The 26,793-nt window shown below is 37.7% G+C and overlaps 3 protein-coding genes across 3 annotated transcripts; all 3 read left to right on the forward strand.

Annotated features, from left to right (window-relative positions):
* Positions 1 to 160: 160 nt before the first annotated feature.
* On the forward strand, positions 161 to 14,599 carry srp72 (signal recognition particle 72). The gene is made up of 19 exons (XM_041798001.1): positions 161 to 273; positions 1,137 to 1,257; positions 2,535 to 2,655; positions 3,606 to 3,749; positions 4,199 to 4,310; positions 4,400 to 4,431; positions 5,390 to 5,514; positions 5,629 to 5,686; positions 5,859 to 5,990; positions 6,093 to 6,221; positions 7,806 to 7,878; positions 8,018 to 8,082; positions 8,173 to 8,268; positions 9,022 to 9,125; positions 9,515 to 9,592; positions 11,038 to 11,175; positions 11,580 to 11,617; positions 12,058 to 12,217; positions 13,205 to 14,599. Exons 1-19 carry the CDS (start codon positions 174 to 176, stop codon positions 13,383 to 13,385), a joined length of 2,007 nt encoding a protein of 668 aa, XP_041653935.1. The 5' UTR covers positions 161 to 173; the 3' UTR covers positions 13,386 to 14,599.
* A 1,338-nt stretch (positions 14,600 to 15,937) lies between these two features.
* LOC121516152 (snRNA-activating protein complex subunit 1-like) lies at positions 15,938 to 17,005 on the forward strand. Its single transcript, XM_041797251.1, has one exon. It carries the CDS (start codon positions 15,938 to 15,940, stop codon positions 17,003 to 17,005), a length of 1,068 nt encoding a protein of 355 aa, XP_041653185.1.
* Positions 17,006 to 19,071: 2,066 nt separating this feature from the next.
* On the forward strand, positions 19,072 to 24,358 carry arl9 (ADP-ribosylation factor-like 9). Its single transcript, XM_041796817.1, has 4 exons — positions 19,072 to 19,447; positions 21,497 to 21,674; positions 21,763 to 21,938; positions 22,852 to 24,358. The coding sequence occupies exons 1-4, from the start codon at positions 19,211 to 19,213 to the stop codon at positions 23,026 to 23,028; spliced, it is 768 nt and encodes a 255-aa protein (XP_041652751.1). The 5' UTR covers positions 19,072 to 19,210; the 3' UTR covers positions 23,029 to 24,358.
* The last annotated feature ends 2,435 nt before the right edge of the window (positions 24,359 to 26,793 follow it).

A 26,793-nucleotide genomic window follows, 5' to 3' on the forward strand; every position in this document is an offset into this window, starting at 1 on the left:
AGTCCTGTAGATTATCCGTTTTATTTACACGGAAACTACGCTATTTTGTATACTTTTTCGTTAAACTATATGTATTTTGTCATGTGTTGTTTTTTTTAAATTATAAGTCTAGTTTTCGTTGACCCGGCTGTGATCACCTTGTGTTTCCGGTGCTCTGAGCTCATTCAGCGAAGATGGCGAGCGGAGGAGTGTCGGTGGCTTCGCTGTGGACCGAAGTCAACCGCTGCGGACAGAATGGAGACTTTACGAGAGCGCTGAAAGCTCTCACTAAAAGTATGACTGTAAAACTTTTATTGATTATCTGAAACAGAACCAGAACTTGAATTTTGGAACAGAAGACCTGTTTCTTCTTTCTCCTGTTAGCCAGCTAAGCTAGGTTCAACTGCATGACCAGCTGTTAGCATGTGGCTATGCTAACGGCCGTTAGGCAGCTACTTTTCAGGTCCGGTTAACGTGTAATTGTCTTTGTATGCAGCATGCAGGATCATGCGCGTCTATTTAAGAGATTAAGTTTTAAGGTCAGCAATTTTTATAGGTCATGTATGAAGTTATGAAACAATATTTTGTCCCCCGTCCTGTCTTGATCAGTGACGTGTCCCAAGTTAGCCTCAACGGCTAACTTGTCATGGCAGCCCATGAGCTTCCTCTCAGCTGTAACACAGTATTAAAGGTTGTTTACATTTTTGATATTTTTCGATGCTATTTGTTAGAAAACGGTGCATGTATCTAAATATACCAAGGAGAAAAAAAATCATGTACTGTATAAGACAAGGGTTAAGGAGAAGAATTATTAAATCATTAATCAATCCGCCTATTTGCAAACAAACCCCAGCAAAAAAGCAACATATTTGTGCAAGTCAGGTTGTGTTCAAAAGTTTGCCAGCAAGATGTGGTCAATGAAAACAAGAAAGGTCCCAATTTGGGGTTGTAGGACTTCTTGTTGCCGTGGTATTAAAGCATATATTTATATCTTTGAAATGTTTTTACTATCATGTCATTGTATATCTTGACAACCTGCTTTAAAAAAATTGTGGTGGTTTCTGACATTTTCTGATTATGTATTTCTTCTGATGAAAGTTTTAATAATTGTATTGGTTTTACTTATAAATTTCCTGTTGTTTTGTGGACTCTTCCAGTTTTGCACGAGAACAGGGATGATGTGACGGCCCTTCACTGTAAAATAGTTTGCCTTATTCAGAATGGCAGCTTCAAAGAGGCGCTGAATGTCATGAACACCCATTCAAAAGTGCTCGGCAGGTAATTGTCTCAGTCTATTTTTGTTTTCTTAGTTATAATACAAAATGGTTATTGTGATACATAGATGTGCATGCCTAATGTGAGTAATGGAACAATACTGTTATAAACCAGAGAAAAGATCAGACAGATTTAGACTTTATTGTTTGCAAGAATTCAAGACTGTAACCGCTGTCCTGTACAGCATGAGAAATCTGGTCACAAGCCAGTGGGTAAACAATGAAATGTTTTTAAATGCAGCTGCAGCTATGTGCTTTTGAAAACACAAGTTGTGTTTTTTCCTGGTGTGACCTGGCTGGACTCTACTTATTTTTGGTACCAGACAGAATGCAGCTCTGCAAAGTTGCCATGGTGTCTGTCACTACAATAATGAATGGTATTAAAGGGATAGTGTTCCTGGTTCTTGGACTCTGGCTATATGACACAGATAAGAGACAAGTTTTGCTCCAGCTATGGTTGCAAGTAAGGGTGAGCACTTAATTGAAAGTTAGTTTAAATCTGCAAACTGCAATTTTGAAACTACAGAAGGTTTAGTATTTCTGTGTCAAAATAGCAGGTTGATTCAAATGTCATTTTTTGAATAGGTTGCAGAACATCTTACTTTCCTTAATTTTTAGATTTTTTTCTTACCAAAATGAGAACAACATAAACATTATCGTTCCCTTCAATAAAACAATTCATACTTAATTTTTCATACGAGTCAAAACAGTCACTATTGGATGCTTTTTCAAACATTTCCAGCCCTGTTTATTACAGAGTTTCATATTGTTTACACCAGACTTTTGTGGCAGAACTTTGTGATATTGTCATGACTGATACAAGGCTTTAATTTTAACAAAACAGTAAATGTACCATTATGATTGAAATAGGGAAATTAACGTGTGTAATTCATTTTGATTCATCCATCATCTAATTTCATCCTAACATATAGGCCTGGCCTACAGTAAAGACAAGTTTATGTCTGATCTATCATAGGTTGTGTTGTTTACAACATAGAATGTTGTATTATTTGGGTTTGTTGAAAAATATTTAAACTGAGGAACTTAAAAAAATAATGAAATCATGTTAAATCCCAGTCTCAATACTTGGAAAAAAAATGCAATCAGATTATTTTCCTGAATTGTTGAGCTCTAGTTGAACGTGATGTGAAAAAACACAACTGAAAGTGCAGAAGACTTAGGGCAGTTATACAGCAGTATGAAGCCAGTAATGAGAGGGGTTTGTTGATAGTGTCCAAACACTCAAAGTATTCAAAGTACTTTTTCCCCCTTATTTCTCAGTGAGGTTGTGTTTGAGAAGGCGTACTGCGAGTATCGGCTGAACAGAGTGGAAAGTGCCCTGAAGACCATCGAAGGTGCTCCCGAACAATCAGACAAACTAAAGGAGCTCTATGGACAAGTGGTGAGTCTTTCACTCCCAGTGTTGGGATATTTCCGTTTTTTTAATTGCCCAGAACTGCATTCAAACCTCTGGACAAGTGCAGCACTGTTGCCTTTGTGTTAGTGCAAGTTAGACTAGGCTGATATTTGGCATTTGGCTGTTTATGAGCATTTAATTTAACAATAATTTGTTAAGTGAATCAATGAAACAATTGTGCTACTTTGTTTCCACTGTACAGTGTGTCTTGGCTTTATTTTACACCAAATGTTCTGTATACAACACAATTTGATTGGCTAGATGTAAAAAATGCTAGCCAATCACTTAATCCTGGGTCCCACTGTCACAGTGAGCGTATGGCATCACCTCCTGATTTTCTGCTTCTGCTGTGTTGCTCTGTGCTGTTTCTCATGCTAATTGACCTTGGGCTAGACTATTTTTCTTCATTTTTTATCATGGAATTTTACTTTTGCCACATTAAGTGCATTTTGTAGGTCATGATAAATGCACATTGGTTCCAAACATCTGTTATCGGTCTCATGAACTGCTAATAATTGTATCAGTATTGACCCTGAGAAACAAGCATCAGTTGCCCGTAATTTAGACTCTTTCCATCTGTTTAAGAACAGTCAGTATTTTCCTTGTGGAAATTTTAATGGACCACTGCTGCTGTCTCTCTTTGACTTGCATGGGTTTTTACAGGCTTTGGTACTTTTGAATATTAGTAATTGCTAAAAGAATTTGGATTTCATCATTTTAAAATATGTGCCATAGAAAAGAATCAAGGTATCAAAAATTGTGACAACACTGACACATAAAGGGTAAAATCAACTGTGATTTTCATTCAAGTGTCAGCATCAGACTAATTTTTCATTTTTGTATTCTTGTCTTTTTCTCCCCTTGTATGTCGAAACAATTTTATGCCACTGAATTGAAATATCTTTGCTTGTCTTGTCTTTATTCTCATTGTCCAGTTATACAGACTAGAGCGCTATGATGAATGCAAATCAGTCTACACAGATCTGATCAGGAATTCTCAGGATGATTATGAGGAGGAGAGAAAGACAAACCTTGCTGCTGTGGTGGCGTCTATGAGTCAGTGGGAGAAAGCTCCACCAGTAAGTATTATTTTTATTGTGTTCCACTTCTGATTTTACTGGCAGTATACTTTGTTTTTATGCTGGTCAACAGACTATATATTTTATGTTTTGGTCCATAAAGTTGTGGTAAATATTGTCAACATGCATATACATAAGCAAGATTAAATGATCAGATTTAAACTCTGAAACTGTTCCTTAAATAGATTAGTGAAAAGAAATAGGCTGCAATAACAGTCACCCAAACATTGTTTGTCTACTCTACTTGTTAGTGAAACTTTTCTGGGATGTTTGGCAGTATTAAACCTTAGTTATATTCCTGTGTCAAATCTACACTGTAGCATATGCCGCAGGTTAACATTGATAGGAAATATGAACAGTTTAATCTGTGGTATAACTTATTATTGATGTAAAATCATTGCACAATATTGCATCTTTTTAAAGACGGCATGTCTCATTATTTTCTGCAGGAAGATCTTGGTCTCCCTGAGACAACATATGAGCTGTGCTACAACGCTGCTTGCGCTCTGATTGGCCAAGGACAGCTAACAGAGGCTCTCAATAAACTACAACAAGCAGAGGGTCAGTCCAAACACTTGGTGCTTCTTTCTTGTCATAGCTGCTTCTCTATTTGATCATTATTTGACTTAAATGGTTGTTTACCTTTGCAGAACTTTGCAGAATTTCTTTGGCAGATGATTCGGTGAGTGTTGTTTTGTTTCTCTTAAGCATTTAATGATACAATATGGATAATTTTTGCTCTGAAATGGCGAAATTAATTAATGACTAAATGTACGTTGCATTTTTTTTTATTTGAGGACTTACATTTCTTCAAATATTTAATTGGTTTTAGAAGCCAAGGAAATCCATCCGTTTTAGAGTGGTAAAGGGATGTGTCTTGTCATGTCAGCCACCATGACAGGCTTTCTTAAAATGATATCATTCACATTCAAAACGTTTTTCTAACTGACAAACAGGTGCAAAATGGAGGTAGAGAATGAAAAGGAGTTCTCTGATGATTATATATGGCCTCTTATCTGACGTTAAGATAATCAACATAGTGTGCAGAAACACTTACAAGTTTTGTTTTGTTTTGTTTTTAAAGAAAGCTATGCAACTTTGCAAGTGGCTGCACTAACTGTTCAACTGCTCTGAAAACATATTCAGAATAAAAGCATGGTGTCAAAATGTGGGTGGTCTCATCGTTGAAAGAAACAAATCAGGCTTTTACTTTGAAAAGCATAAAGCGTAGTTCATACCAAAGATTTCTGATGCAACCAGAGCATCTGTCTCAGGGGACAGTCGCAGCTGTTTGAACTGAGCTGTTAAAGCTCAGATCAGACTGGCTGATGCTGTATCCTGCAATTTAGTTCATTAAAATGCCAAGAGCTGTTTCATGGATGTATCAAGCAGCTAAATGGCAAATGTAGATGAAAATGCTCTTTTGTAACTGCAACAAATTCTTGTTCTGATATCTTAGAGAATGAATGGTTGTGCTCTGTCTCCATAGTGAACTGCACTCCACTCTTATTCATCACTGGAGAAATACCATAAATATGAGCATATTCATGGACAACACTGCCCAACATTCATTTTAGTTTTGTGTCTTGAGTTTTTACTTTTTCAAGGCTGGTCTCTGACATTGTCTGGTGCTTTTTCAGGATGTAACTGAGGAGGACATTGAGTCTGAGCTGGCGGTCATTCACTCTCAGATGGCGTACGTTATGCAGTTACAAGGTCGGACAGATGAGGCACTGCAGCTCTACAACCAGGTCATCAAGCTCAAGTAAGTGATTGTAACATCTGCAATCATGAGGATAGGCTGTGATAAAATTAACAAGGGCATAAAATGTTACACATTTAATGTAAAATATATTTCACAATGTGTTCCCTATTGCAGGCCCTCAGATGTGGGGCTGCTTGCTGTGACTGCAAACAATATAATTACAATAAACAAGGTGGGTGTGTGACAGTCTAAGTCAAGTGTTTCATCATCATAAATACATCAGCTTGACCTCACACTAATTTCACTGTACATGTGTGTTATTTAGTTTAACATGCTTGTAAACATCTTATTGAACATCATCTTGGTAGATGAAATGTTTCAAAGAATACTCTCTTTTCCTAAAGGACCAAAACGTGTTTGACTCAAAGAAGAAGGTAAAACTGACAAACGCTGAGGGTGTGGAATACAAACTGGCAAAGAAGCAGCTGCAGGCCATCGACCTCAACAAAGCCCTGCTGGCGATGTACACCAACCAGGTACTGCTTGAGGAAAAGAGTTTTGACACAAAGGGAATCAGAATTTCTGAGAGCTAACCACTGACCAATATATGTTTGTGCTTTTTTGTTTGCCTGTAACAGGCCGACCAGTGCAGAAAACTGTCCTCCAGTCTTCAGTCTCAGAACCCAGGTCATCCCCGTCCAGTCCTTATCCAAGTTGCTCAGCTGTGCAGAGAAAAGCAGCACGGCAGAGCCATTGAGCTACTACAGGTACACCAGAATTACTAATTCACATGTAGGTCATTCAGTATAGGTTCTTTGAAGATAAAGAAACCAAAAAACTAAAAACAAAACAAACCTAACTGTGAAACTGTGGCAGGGATGGATTAAAAGCCTCCATCTAAAGCCTGGACGAGCAGAGTGTGTATAGTCTGTTTCAAAAAAGCATCCTGGCTGGGTTCTTTACAGTTTTACCCAATATTGCCTGTGTTTCCACAGCTGATACTGTCCGTCATCACTAGTTGTGATGGGAAACACATCTGTCTTTGGAGATCTGGATTTGGTCCTGCTCAGTGATAAAAGCTGGTTGGTTGGCTCCCAAATCGCTCTTTATTTGATGCTGGTTTGGCTTCTTAAATGTGGATGAAACAAAGACAGTAATATTGGAAAGAAAATTGGTGCTCAAATGAGAGCTAGTTACTGTGGCTTACATTAAAGAGCCATTTCAGAGAACTAGCTCGTTCTTGAAAGACGCATTACTCTGTCGCATTACTTACAAGGTTCATTAGGCCAATAGTATGTCACAGTTTCCATTAAAGGCATGTTTATGATAAACGAGGGTGGCAAAACTGTTAGACTCTTAGCTCAGGACAAGACTCTTCAACACTTTTGTCTCCCTTCATCTGACTAGATGATGATAGACGCTAGGGGGTCTGCAAGACTGAATATTTTATGATATTGAGTATCTCCATGCAAGCTGAATTGACTAAACTGTGGGAAAATCCCTTTTGTGTAAAGTATAGGGATCGTACTCAATATATGCAGTTATTCTCTGATGATAGCTGCATCCTACCAGTGTTAATTTTGGCAGCTATTTTCACTTTAAGTCTTAGTCTTTAGATGAAATGTCTTTCAGTTTTAGTCACATTGTAGTCATTTCTACCCTTTTTAGTTTTAGTCTAGTTTTAGTTGACAAAAACTCAAAAACATTTTAGTCTAGTTTTAGTCCATTAAAAGTCCTCACATTTTAGTCTTTACTTTTAGTCCAAGCATTTATTTTCTTGCTTGAACCTGGTACCAAATCATGGTATTGTGTTCTATACACTCTGCCAAACCTTGGTCCCTGCTTTCTACAGCTGAGACAGAATAGCTACAGATGTATTGTTTTTTGACAGATTTACCCACAGTAAAGAAATATCACAGATTTTGAGTGTCTGAGGAATACTATGTTACATTTTAGTCTAGTTTTAGTCATCTTGACAAAAACGAAACCTAGTTCTTGTCAGTTTTAGTCATCACAGATCTATTTTTGTAAGTCTTAGTCTAGTTTTGACATGGAAAAAAAGGTTGTCGACGAACCTTTTTAATCATAGTTTTAGTCAGTGAAATTAACACTGCATCGTACATGTCCATTTTGAGCTTTAATGTACTAACTTTCCCCTGTTCCTATTCACTCCTAACTGTTTTTCTTCGCTTCCTTTGTCATGTCATCTGTGTCATGTGACTGCAAACAACAACAAAAAATAAAATTGCAGACTCTTGAAAATGGCAAGCAAAGGTCTTTGCATTTCCATGCATACCATTGTTTCACATATCTTCACAGCAGCTTTTAATGTTATGCGTTTTGTTTTCCAGCAATTCTCAGATCAACATCCGGAGAGTGCCTCTGGCATCAAACTGACAATGGCACAACTCTATTTAGTACAAGGTACTGTGTGTGATAGCTTTATTTTCAAATGAATTAAAGTTTGATAATACAATTTATAGTATTAGCTCTGTCACTGTCCCACAATGACTGTTTATGTTGTGATAGTTTGATAACAAAGTGATATTTTTTTGGTCCCCAGGTCATGTAACAAAAGCGTGTGATGTGCTAAGGTCCATTGAAGAGTTCAAGCACAAATCAGGGATGGTAAGTCTGTTCTCAAAGTGATCGTTTTACTGGTAGTATTTTAAGAACTAACGTTTAGCCTGTGTAACCCATATGTCTCTGATTCTGTAGGTTTCAGCTCTTGTTACATTATACACCCATGAAGAAGACATCGACAGCGCAATTGACGTTTTCAAACAAGCTATCGAGCACTACCAGTCTGAACAGGTATGTCTGAAGTCTGTTTTCTTTATCCCTGAAATTTACAAGGTAAAAACACAAGAGTGGTTTTCCCGGCACCCTATAAGGCCACATTTACTGGATTATGATTTCAGCAGGAGATGATAATGTTTGTGTTGCGTTTTTACTGTTTGTTTACTCCAGTGTTTCCTAAAGTGCTGACTGTGACTCCTTGATGGGCTACATAGGTACTGCAGAGGTCATTAAAGAATTAATTAATTTATTAATGAAAATATATTTTTTTAATTTGAAATTACGTTCTAAATCGTCAAACAATATTTCAATACATGATTGTATTTTTCAAGTCCTAGAAAAAAAACAGCCTCAAGATTTCACTTGAATGTCACTTTTTAGCATTTATTTCTGTCTCATGTACCAAACCAGTATCACAGAAGGATTAAGAGGAGTCACCAAGTTCATTTAAAGGGATGACCATCAGAAAATAAAATGAAAATCTATTGACTGATTACTTCCAAGTATTGTTAATGTCTCTGAAAACTAAGCATTAACATTTGCTGTGTTCAGAGTCTCACCCTATTCATTACATAATGTATCATATCATGAATACAGCATTTTAGTGGTCTCCAAATCCTACAGAGCAATGTTTGTTCCGTTCAGCACTGCTCTGCCCCTCATAGGAGAAAACCTGACACATGAATTAGTGTTTGATGTATCTGTAAATGTTTCTCACTGTGTAATTCGCCCTTTCCTCCTCCTCCTTTTCCTCCTCCTCCTCCACAGCCCGGGTCTGCTGCACACTTGGCACTGGTACGAGAAGCTGCCAATTTCAAACTAAAGTACGGAAGGAAAAAAGAAGCCATTAGTGATCTGGAGCAGCTGTGGAAGTGAGTTTCAGACTTAAACAACCCTCTGAAGTTTAACATGTGTTGACTATTTCTGTGTAAAAACACTAACCTGCTCCTTAGAGGTTTGTTTATCTCACTGCTTTTTAGTTCAATCATTCTGTTGGCTTTATATCAAGTAACTTAAATGTCTATCGAGGTCAACAGAAAAATCACTTCAAGGTGCTTTCAGTGCAGAGAAAAAGCCCAAGTAATATAATAATCCTTTAAAGGAACATCTATTCATTCAGAAATGAATGAGTTCAACTGTGAGTGTATTTACAGCCTTTGATCTACTGTTGGTATTTGCTTTTAACTAAAAAACTTTAGAGATTTGCTCACTGCACAACACTGACACGCTTTTGTCCTGTTATTTTTTTTTCTTGATACAGGCAAAACACCAACGACATCCACACGCTTGCACAACTCATCTCTGCTTATTCCCTGGTGGACACGGATAAAGCCAAATCGTATCCTTGGATCAAAGAATATTAAATCATTCATCTTTAAAGGGATACTTCAACATTTTGGCAAATTCGGCCATTGCCATAATTCCTATAGTCTTATTAATAGGTTCGATCCCTTTAGTTGTCGGTGCAAGCTGTTTCTGGATCTGGGGGGACGGATATACCAGCTGCATAGCTAACGCTATGGAAGCAGACGGAATTTTTTGCTTTCCCTCATCAAACTCATCAAATATAGAATCCAACAACTCCAAAACGCTCTCATGGACAAGTTGTGACCTGCACATTCACCACGCTATGAAATAATAACATATAATTATGTAACATAACGACACATGAAGCAAATACTCTGAACTATTTCTTGAGTAAACCACTGCAGAGTGACACAGTGCCGCAGCCATGTCTGGACTGTAGTTCCGGCTTTGCATTTAACTTAAAACATCTCTGTCTCATAATGTTCCATGATTCTTTCATTGCGTGGTGAATGTACAGGTCACGACTTGTCCATGAAACACTTGAAACAACTGAAAATACCCTTAGATTTGACTAACCTTTATGTTTGATTGGTTTATTTTATACATGTTAGTGATGTTCGCTGTATTACCTGTCCTCCCATGGCACATCTCTTTGCTAAGAGAAAGAAACAAGATTTGTAGTACATTCTTTTCTGCCTTATTAGTTCTGCATTAACATGAAGTGTTAAGATGAAGTTAGGGCTAGTAAGCTTAGTTACAAAATAGCAAAGTCATCATTACATTGCGTTACTAACTAGTTTTCTCTTACCTTCGATTATGTGTTAACTGTTCTTTGGCATTGTTAATTGGTTGAATTGTCAGTGTGGTCATTAACAGAGTTGAATCTAAAAATATTTTTCAGAATTAACCATGATTTAGGAAACAGTATAAAAGAATACCCCAAATATATGATGTGAATATTTTAAGCCACTCTTGCACATGCTCTTGCAGACACCTATTTTCAATGTTAACTTAAGTACATTTTTTTACTGCAGTAGTAGTAATGTATGGTTGTACCAAGAGTTATATTTAAGAAAAAAATAGGGCCTTAAACACACCCTTCAACTATGTTTAAGTAATAAAATTAAGTCTAGTTTCACCACAGTTCACTGAAAAGACTAAGCCTCAGTGAAACCAATTAGAGAGCCAACAAAGGGTCAATCAGACTAGAACTTTAAAATATGAGGATTTTCTGCTTTTGATGCAAGTTATTATTTTGACTCACTGATCACATGAAACGAATAACGTGAAGACACCTTATCTCCCTTTAGGCTGTTTTTTTTGTGTGCGAAACTATTCACCCCTTAATTGTATCCCAGAATGTTTACTCATGTATTGTTGGAAAAGACTGTAGGAAGACCTTTGCCAGCCTTTATATATGTCTGAGAGACACACAAAGTGAAAAACCAAGATGTTCTCCTTAGCATCTCTCTCCAGCCTCAGCAAGCACCTTCCATCAGCAGACACAATGGCCTTCAACGTAGACGTGGACGAGCTAGAGAACTCTCATGGAGCGACCTACGTTAGGAAAAAAGCAGCTAAGGTCACAGGAGACAACCTCCCCAAAGAACAAGGGTAAGACTTTATCGTTCTCTGGTGCATCAAATAGGTGCTTCTGGTAAGATTATACAGAGTAGAGAGAGTTGGATGAGTTTGTTTAGCTACAATAAGGCTGTTAAATGCTGATTTTTTTAAAATGTCTTTGTAAGTATACAGTCTTGTTTGTTTTAATGATTGATAGCATCAAATATTCTTAAACAGCAGATCTTCAGTTATATTTTAACCAAAAGCAATTTAGATGGAATGTAGGAGTTTGTTTGCATTTTTTGGTACATATCAGATGCCTTAAAATCAAAATAGTTATCTATATTGTTTGATATTTATTTGAATTATATCAGAATTTACACGTCTGGTATAATGACAACCTTGCGCTGCACTTTGACCTGCTTTCACTTCACACCTGTTCATTTTCTTTACAGCCAAGGCGAAATAAAAAAGAAGAAGAAGAAAAAGAAAGGTATGCTACTCATGACACTACGTTTGGACAGATAATTTTCCTTAAAACGTGTCAGTTTGTCAATGATTTTTACACACAAAGTCTTAAGAATTAAAGTACAACCCTGTTTTCCCAAAAGTTAAGAGAGTGAATCCACATATTAAGTTGAAAACGGGACAAAACACTTCTCCTCATCAGCTGTTGTATCAACAACATCTATGAATGCACAACACAATCTCTTGTTCAAATGATACTCTGGGAGCTTTAGGTCTATGCTGTAGGAAAGTGTTGTAGAAGTCGCAGCAATAAAATCTTGGAGCATACAGACTCCTACAGGCCAGCAGTAGAAATTGTACAGATAGTATGAAGTGAATTCCTTTGATATGACATTTTCAAGCTTATATTAAATCTTCATAGGTGGATCTATTTCATTTGTTTACTCATTTACTCACTCTTTTTAGGCAAACTGCCCAAAAACTACGACCCAAAAGCAACTCCTGACCCCGAGAGGTGGCTTCCCATGAGGGAGCGTTCGTACTACAGAGGCAAGAAGAAGGGGAAGAAGAAGGAGCAGATCGGTAAAGGCACACAAGGAGCAACTGCAGGAGCTTCAGCTGAACTGTGAGTAATGCACGTCAGCTGCCTGGGTGCAATTTCCTATAATTCATACGTTGTAATCAACTCCACTAAAGGAAGAAAAGCACATGAAATCGTCCCTTTGTTTTCCTGCCAGGGACTCCTGGGTGCAGATGTTCAGCTGCTGTGTGGAAGCTGCAGCTTGTTTGTTATTTAGGCCAACATAAACACTGTTCTCAGCCTCCGCAAAACTACAGATTAACACACTTTGATCATTATAAATGCTTCCACACTTGAGGAAAGTAAGACAAAGAAAAGCAGATTGCTAATGTTGGTGATTTAAAATAAGATACTTAGTTTTATTATTGCCCTTTTCCTTAACCTTTATAAGAATTTGAACAGAAAGACCCCCAGAATTTCATGGTTTTGATGTGCACAAAGTAATGTTTTGACAAATACATTGCCAGTGCATTTTTAATACATATTTTTTAAGTGGTTATTACTGAACTTCTCTATTGAGTCAACCATTTACACAGTTCCTGCAGATTCTTAAAAAGTCTTAATTTTACCAGTGAGAGGTCTTACATTTTACAAGGCACATTGCCTATGTCATGTCTTTGTCCTATCTTTATTTTATAGCTTAATTTCTCTGTTTTAAGTCGTTCTTATTTGGACATATTTGTTCATGTTATCTGCATTTACAGCAGTGCTGCCTGTAGCCTATCCATCTGTCAGCCCTACTCCCTCAGTGTGAGCTGGATTACAGAAAGGTCTTCAGTGTTAGAGAGATTTTAGTAAGATCATTTCAGAAAAGTGGAAGAAATGTCTCCAGCCACAAAGACAGACTCATCGTTATTGTAATTGGTTTTGATGTTCATTAGGTGACTTTGCTGTTCATTGAGTTGATTTGTTGTCTTGGTCTTTTATTGTGAGGTTGTACTGCTTTAAGGATTTCAGTTGCAAAAGGTTCCGAGATACAAGTCAGTTTCCTTGAGATTAGTCTCTAATAAGATTTTGTTTCTTCCATTCCAGGGATGCCAGTAAGACAGCAAGCAGTCCTCCTACCTCCCCGAGACCAGGGTCAGCATCCGGCTCATCTGCAGCCCCCGCCAGCAACGTGGTCCCTCCCCGACAGCAGAAACCTGCAGCCTCAGGGGCCACACGCAAGAAGGCACCACAGAAGAAGAAGAAGGGAGGAAAAGGAGGCTGGTAGTTCGGAGGGAAGCAACACAGGAAGGAGAAAAGGGGCCACGGGATCCACTGATGTCAGTGTGGATGAGACAAAAAGCAATCATAAGCTTTTCTCTTTTTCACGTTTCAAGATTTAATTTTGTTTTTTATTCTGCCCGTTCGTTTAAATGTAAAACCAAAAGCTCCCCTTTGCTCCTCTTTGTCATTAATTTGTGGTGTTTTTTTAAGGACATTTTAGAGGATATTTAAAGGACAGTTCCACTAAATTAAACGTTTTGTTGCCCTGCAGGAGAAAAATGATTTAAAAGGTTTATGTCAATAAGAGGTTTTTCAAAAAGCGTTCAATATTTGTTGGTTTTTAATTACAGAATTTGCAGGCAAACTCCTGCTTTATTGGACTTAAATATTGGCTGCCAGTGTTTTTGTGCAATTTAGACAGTGCCAGAGTTGTCTTGCTATTTTCAATGGATTTCTTTCTCTCCTGTGCACCTGTCTTATGAAATGCATGTATTTTTTTAAAGCTTTGGTACTTTTTGATACTGTTGATCATTTATTTACCAGAGATTGTATCATTTTAAAACACATTGTATCAAAAAGTAGCAAAGTATTTAACTTTCTGACAGCTTTAGGTAAGGATGATGGATTTAAGATTGATGTCCTTATAGTCACCAGGTGTACCTGGCTGTATTGTCTGCCAAATGTTTTGTAGATTTTCATGTATACGTCATGTTCAAACACATCTGTAAATTTCCACTTTAAAATGACAGATAAATGAGATGTAGATCCTGAAAATTTTGTAGAATTTTACATTATCATCTCAACATTAGCACACATGATTCTCTGTCGACTCTATTTAATATTCTTTGTATTAATACTTGTTAAAACAATGTATTAGTTCAGTAGTTCAGGGCAGATTTTGAAACAAGCTTTTGCAGAGTAACTGGAAGCCTAATTTGGGGGGAATTGTCCTTTAACTCGTCTTTGGGTCAGAGTATCATGGCGTAATTTTTGCATCCTGTCTCCTTAAACTGTTCTTGTACTTTAAATCAGCTGCAAAAATGCAATGTTAGAGAGCTATTTATTTTTTAATCCCTCCCTGTGTTGGTCTGAATTCAAGCAAAATAATTTTAATTCTTTAAATTTGTCTGATGCATGTGTCAGAAAAAAAAAGGAAAGAGATCAAACATGTGTCCCGTTTTGTTCAGTCTTAATAAAACTCACTACAGCAACTAGTGACCCATGTGTTTCCTGAAATGTTGTCATTGAAACTTACCCTCTACAAGACATGAAGTACTGCTGGATGGGTTCATTGTCAGTTTTGGTGATGTCAGTCCTGTTGTCAGATATCTGCAACCTTGGCTTACAACGTAGCATAAATGTAGTTTTTCCTGTTGTGTAGTGTGGGCTTAATTTCGGCTGCTTATGTTGTAAGCATTGCTATTGGCCTTGCTGGAGTTTCTGGGCCCATGTGAAAGATAGCCATATTGAGCCCCACCACCACAGGTTCAAACCCCTTTTATGTACCAAGCCTTAGCCTTATTCAGACATGCACAAAAGTCCTGAATATTTCAAATGTACCTGGCTGAGCTGCACGTGTAAATTGTGTCAACATTTTTAACCCTGACTTTAGCCTGAAATTTCCCAACTAGCCACTGAGTGCTTTTCCCTTCCATTGATTGACAAGCAAACTGAACAAAAACTCCCTGCTGCTAGAGACAAGTCCATTTTTGGGTGGGATATGGAAAAAATAAAGAAACAACCTGTTTTTGTTTCTGACTTTAAACTTAGAATTCCGACTAATCTCAGAACTCTGACTTTTATTTCTCAGAATTTTAACTTTAATCTTAAAATTCTGAGTTTCATATCTCAGAATTCTAACTTTAATCTCAGAATTCTGACTTTTATTTCTCAAAATTCTGACTTTTATTTCTCAGAATTCTAACTTTTATCTCAGAATTCTGACTTTTAACCTGGAATTCTGACTGAAGTGGAAAAAAATGAAAAAAAAAATTGCATCTCTTTTTTTTGTCCGTGGCCCTAATCCATTTACACCGACAAATTAGGCGGTTAAAACGGAATTTGTCGTCTATTTAGCTATCAACGAGAATTTCGTGTTTTATTCACCATATGACACAACAACGCATCGGACGACAGACGCGTATTTTGTAGTCCATTAACAGTAAAATGTAGTTTTTTATGGTAAACCAACGTCACATACGTAGAATCTGTTAGGATTTAAGAGCAGTCGAGTTCCCTTATCAGTTTTCTTTTACTCTGAGACTCTTTTCTTCGAAGTCAAGAAAGAGCTAAATGGAAATGATTCAGGAAGTATTTTTTATACTTTTCGAGCGGACCTGTTCAACCTCCATTTTTCCAGCCGAGCCTATTCTGCCGCGGCCCTCAGTGAAGCTCTTCTGATTGGTTAATCGCCTTAATTAAATGTTACCCTGGTGTGTGTGGCTTCCTGGTCCTCAGCCAATAACAGGCCTCACCTGCCCTGACCCTGCTCAGAGTGCCTTCAGACTTCAGGGTGTCACATTTTTTTTAATCTAAGGACGTAGTTTTATTGCCAGGATGCCTCGTGCTATGTCGTTTTACTCTGAATTCTTCTTCACCCCTCTGACAGAAGATGTGGAGCAACTCCTCGCTCGTTTCCAGCACACTGACTCGGTCAGATATGAGCACTTTTCAGCTATCTGGAGGGAGATGAGCTTCTCGGATGTGTTTCTGGGTTTAACCCGTGAAGGTGAGGGGAAACGATTCTGCAGGATGGTACTGGCAACAGCAATGAAGTACTTCCTGCCTCCGTACAGCTACCAGATTCGAGTTGGAGGCTTGTATCTGCTGTTTGCTTTCTACCACACACAGCCAGCAGCCCCACCTGTGCAGATCAGACTCGCTCTAAAGGACTGGGCTCCAGTTCAGAAGTTCCTGAAAGACTCTGTGGATTCTGGCCATCTTGATGTTGTTTACATATATCAAACACTTGTTGAAGCTAAAGCCTTCCACTACTCTGCCATGCCACATTTCCTCACCTTCCAAAAGCAGAGGAAACCAAAGAATGAGCAAGTGTGTTCAGAGTTTCTCGGAAGGACCATGGCCATTCATGATCTCCTGTCTGCTGAGATTGTGGAAGAGGTGGCAAACATCCAGAACCAGTATGAAAAGCTGAAGGGGGCAACAGCGGAGGTCAGCAGCCAGGCCACCATGACACATCGAGATTTGGATGCACAACTGAAAGACTACATGTCAGAGTTCCTCATGTGGCAGGAGAAGACTTTCTCCAAGGTTGGCAAAAAGAACTCTGAAGATGATGAAGACGAGGAGGAAGAAAGTAGCAAGAGCAGGGCCACGCTCCTGTCCTCCATCAAGAAAAAGAGCTTCTCTAAAGTCCAGCAGGTGCCAAAATCAAGGAGACACCGACAGGTGGAGAAGGTGGACTCTTCAGGCTCAGGAGCCGAGATCACCCAAGAGACAGTGCCCCGCAAGAAGAAGCCTCCATCTCTGCGGGCTCGGACCTGGAAGAGTCTTGGGATGACAGAAGATAACAACCCAGTCCAGGCGTGGCTCCTGAGTGCCCCTGACCAAAAGGAGAGGGTGCCTTTGAAAAAAGCCAGTCACCAACCACCGTGCCCATCATGATGGGAGAGAAGGACAGACTTTTACCCACAGAAAGGGTGTATTCTCTTTGCTGGTAAGCAAATTATGCGAGAAAGATGCTTTAATTTTCAAACATGGTTGGATTTAGATAGATTTTGATTGTTTTTTCCCCCAGTTTCTGTGAAAATAGGTATAAATGAATAAATATATTGGATCAATACTACAAGTTCCTTCCAAATTGGCCTTTTGTCTTTTTTTAAGAGATAACCAGGTGTGAGCTAGAATAGGCCAGAGGGTCAGATGTACCCCTCCTCTTCACTTAATGCTGCCAACAATTAGGTTTCAACATTACTGAATTATGAAAAATGTGCCATGAAAACATAAACAATAGATATTTTAGCATGATATTCTCTGACTTCTGCTATTTGTTTAGTTCTTTGCAAGAGTTAAGTGATATATTTGGCTGTAATTGTTTCTGTAGCTTTCGTGTGTATTTTTGAAGATTGATTGATATCTATATTCCAAATGAGTAAAATGACAACATTAAAGTAAATAAAAGGGAACAAGAAGAGGAAAATACTATAATAACTGCTATCTGCAAGCTATGGGAGCCATTTTTGCCAATTAAAAGAAAAATGTGGAAATTGGGCAATTAAACAAAAGAATCCTACGTCATAATTATGAGATTAAAAGTCAATTATGATCATTTTTATCTCAAAATTTGGACTTTCTATCTCATAATTTTGACTTAATTTCATAATTATGGCTTAGGATTTTTTTTTTTGGGCAAGAATTGCCCTCCATATTTTTCCTTTTTTATTTGGGGGGAATGGGCTTCCATAGCAAGCATATCAGTCTACATGAGCGTAAAGAAGTAGGAATAAGTATAAACTTATTTAACCCTACTCGTTGATTTTCTAGTTAATCGTCTATTAATACCTTACTTACTGAAATCATCTCAATTTCACATTCTATTTTTAAAACCAATGTCCTACATACAGCAAACGACTCAGATTTTTAAAAAAATCTACGAAGAGTGCTTTTACATTCAAACATACCTACTGCATATACATATTTAAGCTGCAACATAATCCACATAAACAACAAACATCTGGCGAAAATTATTATAATAAATTTTTATTATTATTGATGCTTCTTTGTATTGTTAAAAGTGGTTGTAATTAGCTTATAAAGGTGAACCTATGCATAATGTTTTAAATAAGGTAGGATCATTGAAGTGTTAAGAATGTGTAGTAATCTCTGATCCAGAACAGACTTGCTTTAGCCAGAGGTGCTTCTACAGAGTTTGGTTTTTACGTGTTTGATGAGAGGTTTACAGCAAATTTTGTCATCTGTCGTCACTCCAAGGAATTATTTTCAAATACTCCATCTCCATTAACACCATCTATCAATACCTGTACATGACTGGGGGTTTTAGTGTTTCCAAATATTGTAATTTTTGTTTTGTCCAAATTTGATGCTAACTTATTTTCTTCAAACCACATTTTGTTTTACAGAATTCTGAGCCAACAATATGACCTGTTACATATTACATTACATTTTAATATGTAAGTAAAGTTTACTTTAAGGTACAGTATGTAGTTAATATCTAGCATAGCAGCATTTATCAAAAAAAAAAAAACCTTTGGTAAGAATGGAACAGAATATTTATAAGTGGGTTAATTAGTGTTGAATCACCTGAAAATATAAGGTTTTTCTTTTTTTATGTTATTAACTTAGAATTATTCTTTTATTTATACATAATAGGGTCCCCTCCATCGACTCCAGCATCCTGAACTTTTGCATCTTGCATATTTTTTACAGTCCCATGGAAGGGACCAATTAACAGTTACCCTTTTAAATAACTAGTTTTAAACACTGTGGTTATTCATCACATTGAAAGGGTGGCTTTATATATAAATCATGAAATTAATAATTTTTTTTTTTAGTTTTTAAAAAACAGCTATTGTTGTATTAATGTCCAACGAAAGCAGTGTCGTTATTTGATTTTTACGTATAAACAGCGCCATCTACTGTTGAGATGGTAGAACTGCATCAACAAAAGCAGCCCGGAAATACCGTTGTGTGTTCCTCCAGAGCTTCCTGCCTTCTAATCCACTTGTTGCGGAGGAGACGAGGACAAGGAAGCTGCACATAAACTTCTTCAAAAGTCGGAAAATGGCGGAAGCAGACGGCTTAAACTAAAACAACGTCAGTTACAAAAGCTTTTCCCAGCCTTTGAGCACCATGGTGGGTCTGAGAGGAGTCGGTATCCTCGGAGTCTCCGTGGCTGTGGCGGGAGGAGTCGCTTATCTTATCTGGAACTACGCGTCCTCCTCCGGGAAGAAGGAGCCTAAAGCACAGCCGGGGGAGGATGGGATAAGTATCAAAGAGGAAGATGAGAGAAAGGAGGAACACGGGAAGGAAATAAATGTGGTTGAAGAAACAGTGGAGGTCGTCGCTGCTGCTCCATCATCATTGGAGGTAAAACGCTCTGAACGTGGAGTTTAGTGGACACGCCTTCTTGGTAACGATGTGTGGAGTACGCGGGATAACAGACATTTAACTCGAAATTTTTAACTTATTTTTCATCGACATTTACCCTGAAGCTTGATAAACCGAGTAATTGTTATTTTTGTATTGTACAGAAAAATGTTAGATATGCCGCATAGACAGTCCTGCTTTTAAAGAGGTGACAGTTCAACCGTTACATCTAAATTAGACCTAATTACAGACCAGACAAATGAAAGGTTTTTCATTTTATAATAAATTAATTATGCTTAACTTTCGGAGTTTCGAAGCTCCCTCCCAGTAAACAATCTGTCCATGCGATTATAAGTACAGCAACAACAAGTTGGGGCAAGCTGTGTTAAGATTGATATGGTGTTGAATTCTGGGAAGTGTAGTATTGGGGGGAAAAAACAGGCTAATATGCATTTAGATTAAAATCCAGTTAATCGTACAAGCATTAAAGGTGCATTGTGAAATATAAGTAGCTGTCTCTAAATTAGGGTTGAATCACTTGGACATATAAAGTTGTTTTATCTTTATTAACTTAGAATAAGCCCTTTATTCATACATGGGAAGGGTCCCCTCCATGGATCGACTCCGCCATCTTTGATTTTTGCATCTTGCATGTTTTAACAGTATTACAGAAGGGAACAAATAATAATATATCCTCTTATATAACAGTATATCCTCCTGAGAGCCTGCACGAACTTGTGAGAACATCACATTTTGGCATTATTATAACAAATTTTAAACATCTGAGATTATTGTTAAGAATTTCCATAGAAATAGAAGTAACTTTTTTGGTTAATTTTTGTGAATTTGATTTAAAAACATTTGTTTACAATTTGCTTTAAATATGGGGGAATTTACTTCACAATTTTCTGGACTTTACAGGAAATATTTGTTGAAATTGTATTTAAAACTTAGGCCTTTTTAAGTTTAAGGTTTCTTTTTAATTACGAATTTCTTTCGAATTTTTTTGTAATGTCTTAAAAATTTTAGGGAATGTGGGACGATTTTTATGTCTGGTAAATCTCTGATAATTTTAAAAGATATTTTCAAAGACCTGCATATCTTTCAGGGGAAATTATTTCATACTTGACCTACAAGTCCCTCTAGTCCATCATCGTATGCAGACATTATTTTTTGTTGAAATAAAGAAAAAAATCCAGTTCAAAGAAGAGGCTTAGGTTTTGTATTTATCAGGTCCCACTTACCTGAAATAAGTGGGGGAAAAAATCCAAACAAAAGCTTTGTTCAGTATATGCCATGCATAGACAGATATTTAAAGATCGAAGTCCTGCTTCTGCCCTTTCTGTGGATCATCACTGTAATTCTCTAGATATATTATTCTCTTAGGTCACCATTTTTCATAAAATGGCCCCATATTTGCTCATGAACCTGCAGTTTAATTTTCAGGAGATATGTTCTTCTCTCCATCAAGGTACAGTTTACCATATAAGCGTCTTGATAGGTGCAGCAGTTTTCTTCCAGTTGACAGCTATAATTTGTTTTGCCTGGAGTATAGAGAAGTCTGAATTTTTATTCTCTGTTGAAATGGCTATAAATGCAACAGTATCATTTTAGATTCCAATGGAATAGTTTTAAATAAATTATCTTAATTTACTTGATCAGTTCTCTTCAAAATGTTTGGGTTCCCAAACGCAATGTATAAATGTTCCTTGAACATCTTTGCATTTGAAACGTCATGTATATGATGCCATGTATTTTAAATCAGTGGTTCACAACTAGAACAGCATCAGGACCCACCATCACCCCCTGAAGGGGGGATCTTTTGAGTTAAAGGAAATGAAATAGCTTATTTGGGCTAGTAATAATGGAAACAGTAATTCATTAATGGGTAAAGTTGTCAGCAAAGCTAGTTTGTGTTGTGGATTAAAATAAGTGATTTTGTATTTTTGAAACTGATTTAAGTCAAAGTTATTGTGTGTTTTGTTTAATGAAATATCTCTACATTCCTTGAAATTAGTTATCCCATAAATATCTGGTTGTGTTTTGTAGTCAAAGCCTGTGGAGTCAGAGGGGACACAGGTGCTGGTCCTGGGTCTGGATGGAGCCGGGAAAAGCAGCCTACTTCAATGCTTTGCTACTGGGTCCCTTGAGCAGGACATGGAGCCAACACAAGGCTTCAACGCTGTCTCCATCAACAGAGAAGATCTGCACATTGAGTTTTTAGAGAGTAAGTGTGAACCCATGAAAACAAAAAGCCAGTCAGGAGAAGTGAGTCTGTGTCATTATCATCTGTCTGTGTCTATCTGTCCCGTCAGTTGGGGGGAAAAAGGAGCTGCGGCCGTACTGGCAGAGGTACATGTCCAAGGCTATTATGCTGGTCTTTGTGGTCGACTCCTCCAAGCCACAGCTCTTTTCAGTTGCCAAGACGCTTTTACACGAAGTGCTGGCAGGTCACCCCAGCCTTCCTGTAATGGTACTGGCCCACAAACAGGTGAGTGTGACAGTAAAACACTTCAGACTGCTGTCAACAAAAACCTGTGAGCCAACTGACCTCAATTAATCTACCACAGTCTATTATTAGCTTCAGTTTGGGGGTAGGATTGGCTGCAGCTAGGTGACATCCTCAGATGTCGTAATAGTAACAGGCCTAAAACCAAAGAATGTATTGTCCTGAATGTAAAATCAGGTCTATGCCCTGTCTGTGATGGCTAGGGCCAGAGACGTTATGTCTTAGTGGCCATTTTTGTGACTATCACAAGAATACTTTGAAGGATTTTCTATAAACTTTGCACAGATGTCCATTCTGACTCAAGACTGAGCTGATTAGATTTTGGAGGTCAAAGGTCAGTGTCATCAGCCCTCATGTTTATCCCTTGCAAATCTCACTACTCCAGTAACCATCTAAGCCCTCTATTTTGACCCACCACTGTACTATGGCTGTCTGTTCTTGCAGAGGCATATAACTGCTAGGCGGTTACTCCAATTCCTTTCTTATTCATCTTACACTAAGGGCTGAAACTTTTAATGCCAAAGTTGACTACAAAAGACAGAGCTGCTTGTATGGCAAGTTTATCAGTCATGACCGCTGTAGTGCCAGAGGGAGACACCAGGGGGTGACAAAGTGATTGTGAGTGAGGCAGATGTAATGTCAGTGATAACAATTTGAAGATAGTGGTTATCTACCTAGTGTTTTATCCACACTAGAGGGTGGTCTGCACCCTCCCTCTCCCCAATGACCACACTCTTCAGGTATAGGAAATCAGAGTAAATTTACAGAATTTGAAGCAGGGGAATCACAAACTGAAATCAAACACCTGATTAAGAATCCTTATTTATCAAAACACCTGAACAGATGACTTCCTATGCTCAACAGAAGTTTCCTCATGTTCCCCTCTTGTTTGCAGGATCTTCCAGGAGCCGGCAGCATCAGTGACCTCTTTGATGGTCTGTGTCTGTCTGAGCTTGGAGACCGCAAGTTGTACGTCATCAACACCCACGTCAAGAAGGGAGACTCGGGGCTCAGCGAAGGTGTTCAGGACGCTCGGGATATCATCTTCCAGATGGTTTGTAATGGCAAATAAAAGCCACTGGCCTCTGGTAGAGATCGGTAAAAGTCTCTTAATCCTGTGTTTTTAAAAGAAAACGTAACAGCACCTTTTCACTCAAAGTTTTCAGGTTGGCTGCAAGTCTTTTATTTATTTTTGAAAGAGAATATTTTTTAAACAAAATATTTTAACTCTTATTTTGGTAAGATTCTGGATAACCTCAAATTTTATTTACACCAAAGATATATTTTTGTTTCACCCAGGCAGATGACCAACAAAAGAGACCTATATGGTTTGTGTAACACCAAGAATATGATTAACTTCTTTTTTTTCCAAATGTGCATTAGCACTGAGTCACCAGCAGATCACTAACAACATCTTAAAATCTCTTTAGAAGCACAGTTTGCTGTTCTGTCTGTTGTTCATAATGTCCTTTGTGTCATTTTTAAAAAAGAATTATATACCTCAACATGGAGACTGTAAAATGTAATGGAAAAGATTTTAATTCACCCTGTCTTTTTGCATTTAGATTGCAAAGTGAGATGTGGAATTCACTCATTATATGTTCCCTCTGTGTAGTATGTAAGTGAAAGTTTTAAAATCATAGAGACCTACCAGTTTCTGAGCTCACTGATCTATTTATGAAGTTGGCTCAGCTGCTCATTAATGCAAATACCTAATCAGCCAATCACATGGCAACAACCAATCCATCTAAGCATGTGGACATGGTTACAAGACAGTTACACAGGCTCCCAAAACTGGATGATAGAAAATTAGAAAAGCACTGCCTGGTCTAATGAGTCTCAATTTCTACAGCAACATCCAATTCTTAAATTTAGAATTTGTTTGGTGTAAACAACAAGAAAGCCTTGCAGACCACTGTCAACCATGGCATTTGTGTTGATGAGCAGCTGAATAGATAAACCTAAGCAAAGGGAGTTTTGGTAAGATAGGTATAAGACATGATGTCAGGGTCTTAAATTTTTCACACAGTGACTTTTGTCCGCCATATGGAGCAACCTAAAGGCAGACTTCGTATGAAAAGAGAGTGTGTGATGTGAAAAGCTTTCCGTTAAAGTTCTTTAGAAATAAACTATTTCTTCTAAAGTACACTACAAAATCATAGGCTGCACAATAGAGCAGGTGGGGTGGATCATGGCTATGTATGTCAATACAAAGCTGTTGACTGTTAAAATACCCTACACTCTTCACCAAAACACAACACTTTTCAATAGTTACATCCGCCAAGGAGGTTATGTGATCGGCAGGGTTTGTTTGTTAGCAACATAACTCAAAAAGTTATGGACGGATTTTGATGAAATTTTCAGGAAATGTCAGAAATGGCATCAGGAAGAACTGATTAGATTTTGGGAGTGATCTGGATCACCGTCTGGATCCAGGAATTTTTTTTAAAGGATTGTTTACTATTGGAAGATAGGGCTAATGGCAGAGGTCTGCGCTCTCCGAGTGCTTTTCTAGTTTTAACTGTAGCGCTGTTACTTCAGTTCTCAGCTTTGAAAATTGTGATCATGTTACATGCTTTGGTAAGTGTTTTGTCTCTGTCTTTGAAAAGGGAAATTAATTTATCCGAACAAGGAACTTAAAGCCATTTTTTCTTGATGTCTTTTGATCGGGCCTTTGGTTTTGTTTTTTAATGAGAAGTCAGCACACAGCTAGTTGCTTCATGCTTTATTCTGGAGGTATGTTAGAATTCACTGTTAATTTTGGGAACTAAACATCATTTGAAAGAAAACCTCTACCATTTTTGAGGATTGGGAACTTTTAAAAAGCACGTACCCATGTTTACCTTACAGGTTGTTTTCGTAATTTGATATCATCTTGAAAATGCTTTTAAATAAATACTTTGAATAAACAGTTTGTGCTAATTTTATACATGCTCCTTGTTTTTTATTCATTTTAAGGACTGATTTTCTTTGCCCATCAGGATACGCTTTATCACTGTATTTATAACCCTAATCCCTGACATTTACTTTGTGATCCGCCCTTCAAACTACCTATATACACCTGGATGTGGATCCAAACACACAGCTGCTCTCCAGAGAAACTACAGAAGCCACCTTTTCCACTGACCTCAAGGTATCACTTTCCTTTCAGCATCCCGCCTTGGAGGTCTTAAGACAATAGAACAGAAGAGCTGGGTGTAAAGACTCCTGTTTCAAGGAGTCCTCAGGTGTGCAGTTGGTTGCTAGGGGAAGCTCGCTCCACAGCAACAGGCAGCAGATTAGTGTGACAACAGGTAGCAGGCTGACACATCTTACCTGCTGCTGACGCAAGAAGAGATGGTGTCTGGAAGAAAAGGTACATTTAATAGTTATTATGCACAGCCCTAATATTACTCAGTACGGTCATTATGTCATTTTTGTTTAATGTGTTGTTGATTGTTGCAGGGATTCAGTCCAGATTTGGTCCATCAAAAAGGTGATGTATGATAACATTTTTACACATTTCTTACATGACCAGCAACCACCACAGTCATCAAAAATCAATATAAAAAACTTTCAGTGGTGTAAGGATAATGGCTACCTTTTACATTTAGCCTACTATTAATACTGTGTCCATACAGTTATTTATTGATCTACATTTCCATTAACACTTGTAACATCTGGTGAAAAAAATATGCATCAATCATTATAGCAGTGAAAGCAATGATTTTACAATGATTTTACAATGATTTTAATCATTATCTAAAGTAATGACATTACCATTTAAATTGTTAGCATAAGTAATGGTCAACTGTTAGCTTAAGAACTTGAATAACGTTAAATCAGTGAATGCTATTTCTGATGTAGCAGAAAGATAAGAGTCAAAGTAGTGGATTAAGCATTTAAACATCCGTCCAAATCAACAAATTATTAGAGTTATGGACGGTTTATTAACAGCTGAAGTAGTTTGCAAAAGTTTAAATTTTGCCATTGAATGAAAATCTGAATTAGCTGTTAAATACTAGGCCTTGCTAATGCTAATTAAATACAACTTTTAAAATGGTTAACCAAATTAGTCAACCATCAAAATAATGGGTACAATAATAACTTAATTATTAAAAGTCGGTTGACAAGGTGTAGTTAAAGCAAGCGGCAACCTCCGGTCATGAAAAATGAAGCCAATGTGGGAGTGCAAAAAATTGCAATACAGCGAGTGTCCACTTGAGGCTGGCTGCAGGAACACCAGAAGTTCTGTCTGGACACCTGTTAAACAGCCGGTTTTTACACTAGAAATAAGCTGGTTTACAGCCTGGTTCAAAATATCAAATGTGTCTCATTAGCTAGTGTCTTCATGTGCTCTCACTGTATAGGTGGTGAATTTTTTGTACCACGATTGTTTGGATTATATCTAGGATAAACCTCACTTCACGTTGATTGGGGCATCTCATTTGATTGACAGATAGCTCGACAGGCAGAGGCTACGTTTTCGTCAACCAGAATGCTAGCCAGCTAGCTGACTGGAAGTCGCGCTTAGTGGGCAGGCCATTAGGTTGATCCAAAGTTCGGTTGAGACCGCAATTTCAATATAGAAGCCTTCAAGATTGGCTTCAAGAGCTACTTGAGTCCGCCTGTCATAAGTAGACGGCTGACGTCACACAGGGTTTGTCCAATTCTTTAATTCTTCTGAGTAAAAGTCAGGAATTTGAAATAGACAAATTAACCGTTCTAATAGTATGTAAATATGGAAGAGCCATTGTAATGGCATACCAAAGTAGAGATTAGCTATTAAAATAGTCAGCTAAATCTATGGATAAACCGTTGAAATGGTTAGTCAAAACTAAATAAACCACTGACATTT

This window comes from Cheilinus undulatus, linkage group 10, assembly GCF_018320785.1.
Source record: "Cheilinus undulatus linkage group 10, ASM1832078v1, whole genome shotgun sequence".
NCBI classification, from domain to species: Eukaryota; Metazoa; Chordata; class Actinopteri; order Labriformes; family Labridae; genus Cheilinus; species Cheilinus undulatus.

Bases quoted from the DNA above. Each gene is read 5' to 3' on its own strand.
- srp72 (XM_041798001.1), top strand. From the start codon at position 174: ATGGCGAGCGGAGGAGTGTCGGTGGCTTCGCTGTGGACCGAAGTCAAC. The intron at 5,515-5,628 runs GTAAGTGATTGT...TCCCTATTGCAG, and splicing joins AACCAGGTCATCAAGCTCAA to GCCCTCAGATGTGGGGCTGC. The intron at 9,593-11,037 runs GTATCCTTGGAT...ATCTCTCTCCAG, and splicing joins GACACGGATAAAGCCAAATC to CCTCAGCAAGCACCTTCCAT.
- LOC121516152 (XM_041797251.1), top strand. From the start codon at position 15,938: ATGCCTCGTGCTATGTCGTTTTACTCTGAATTCTTCTTCACCCCTCTG.
- arl9 (XM_041796817.1), top strand. From the start codon at position 19,211: ATGGTGGGTCTGAGAGGAGTCGGTATCCTCGGAGTCTCCGTGGCTGTG. The intron at 21,675-21,762 runs GTAAGTGTGAAC...CTGTCCCGTCAG, and splicing joins GCACATTGAGTTTTTAGAGA to TTGGGGGGAAAAAGGAGCTG. The intron at 21,939-22,851 runs GTGAGTGTGACA...TCTTGTTTGCAG, and splicing joins TGGTACTGGCCCACAAACAG to GATCTTCCAGGAGCCGGCAG.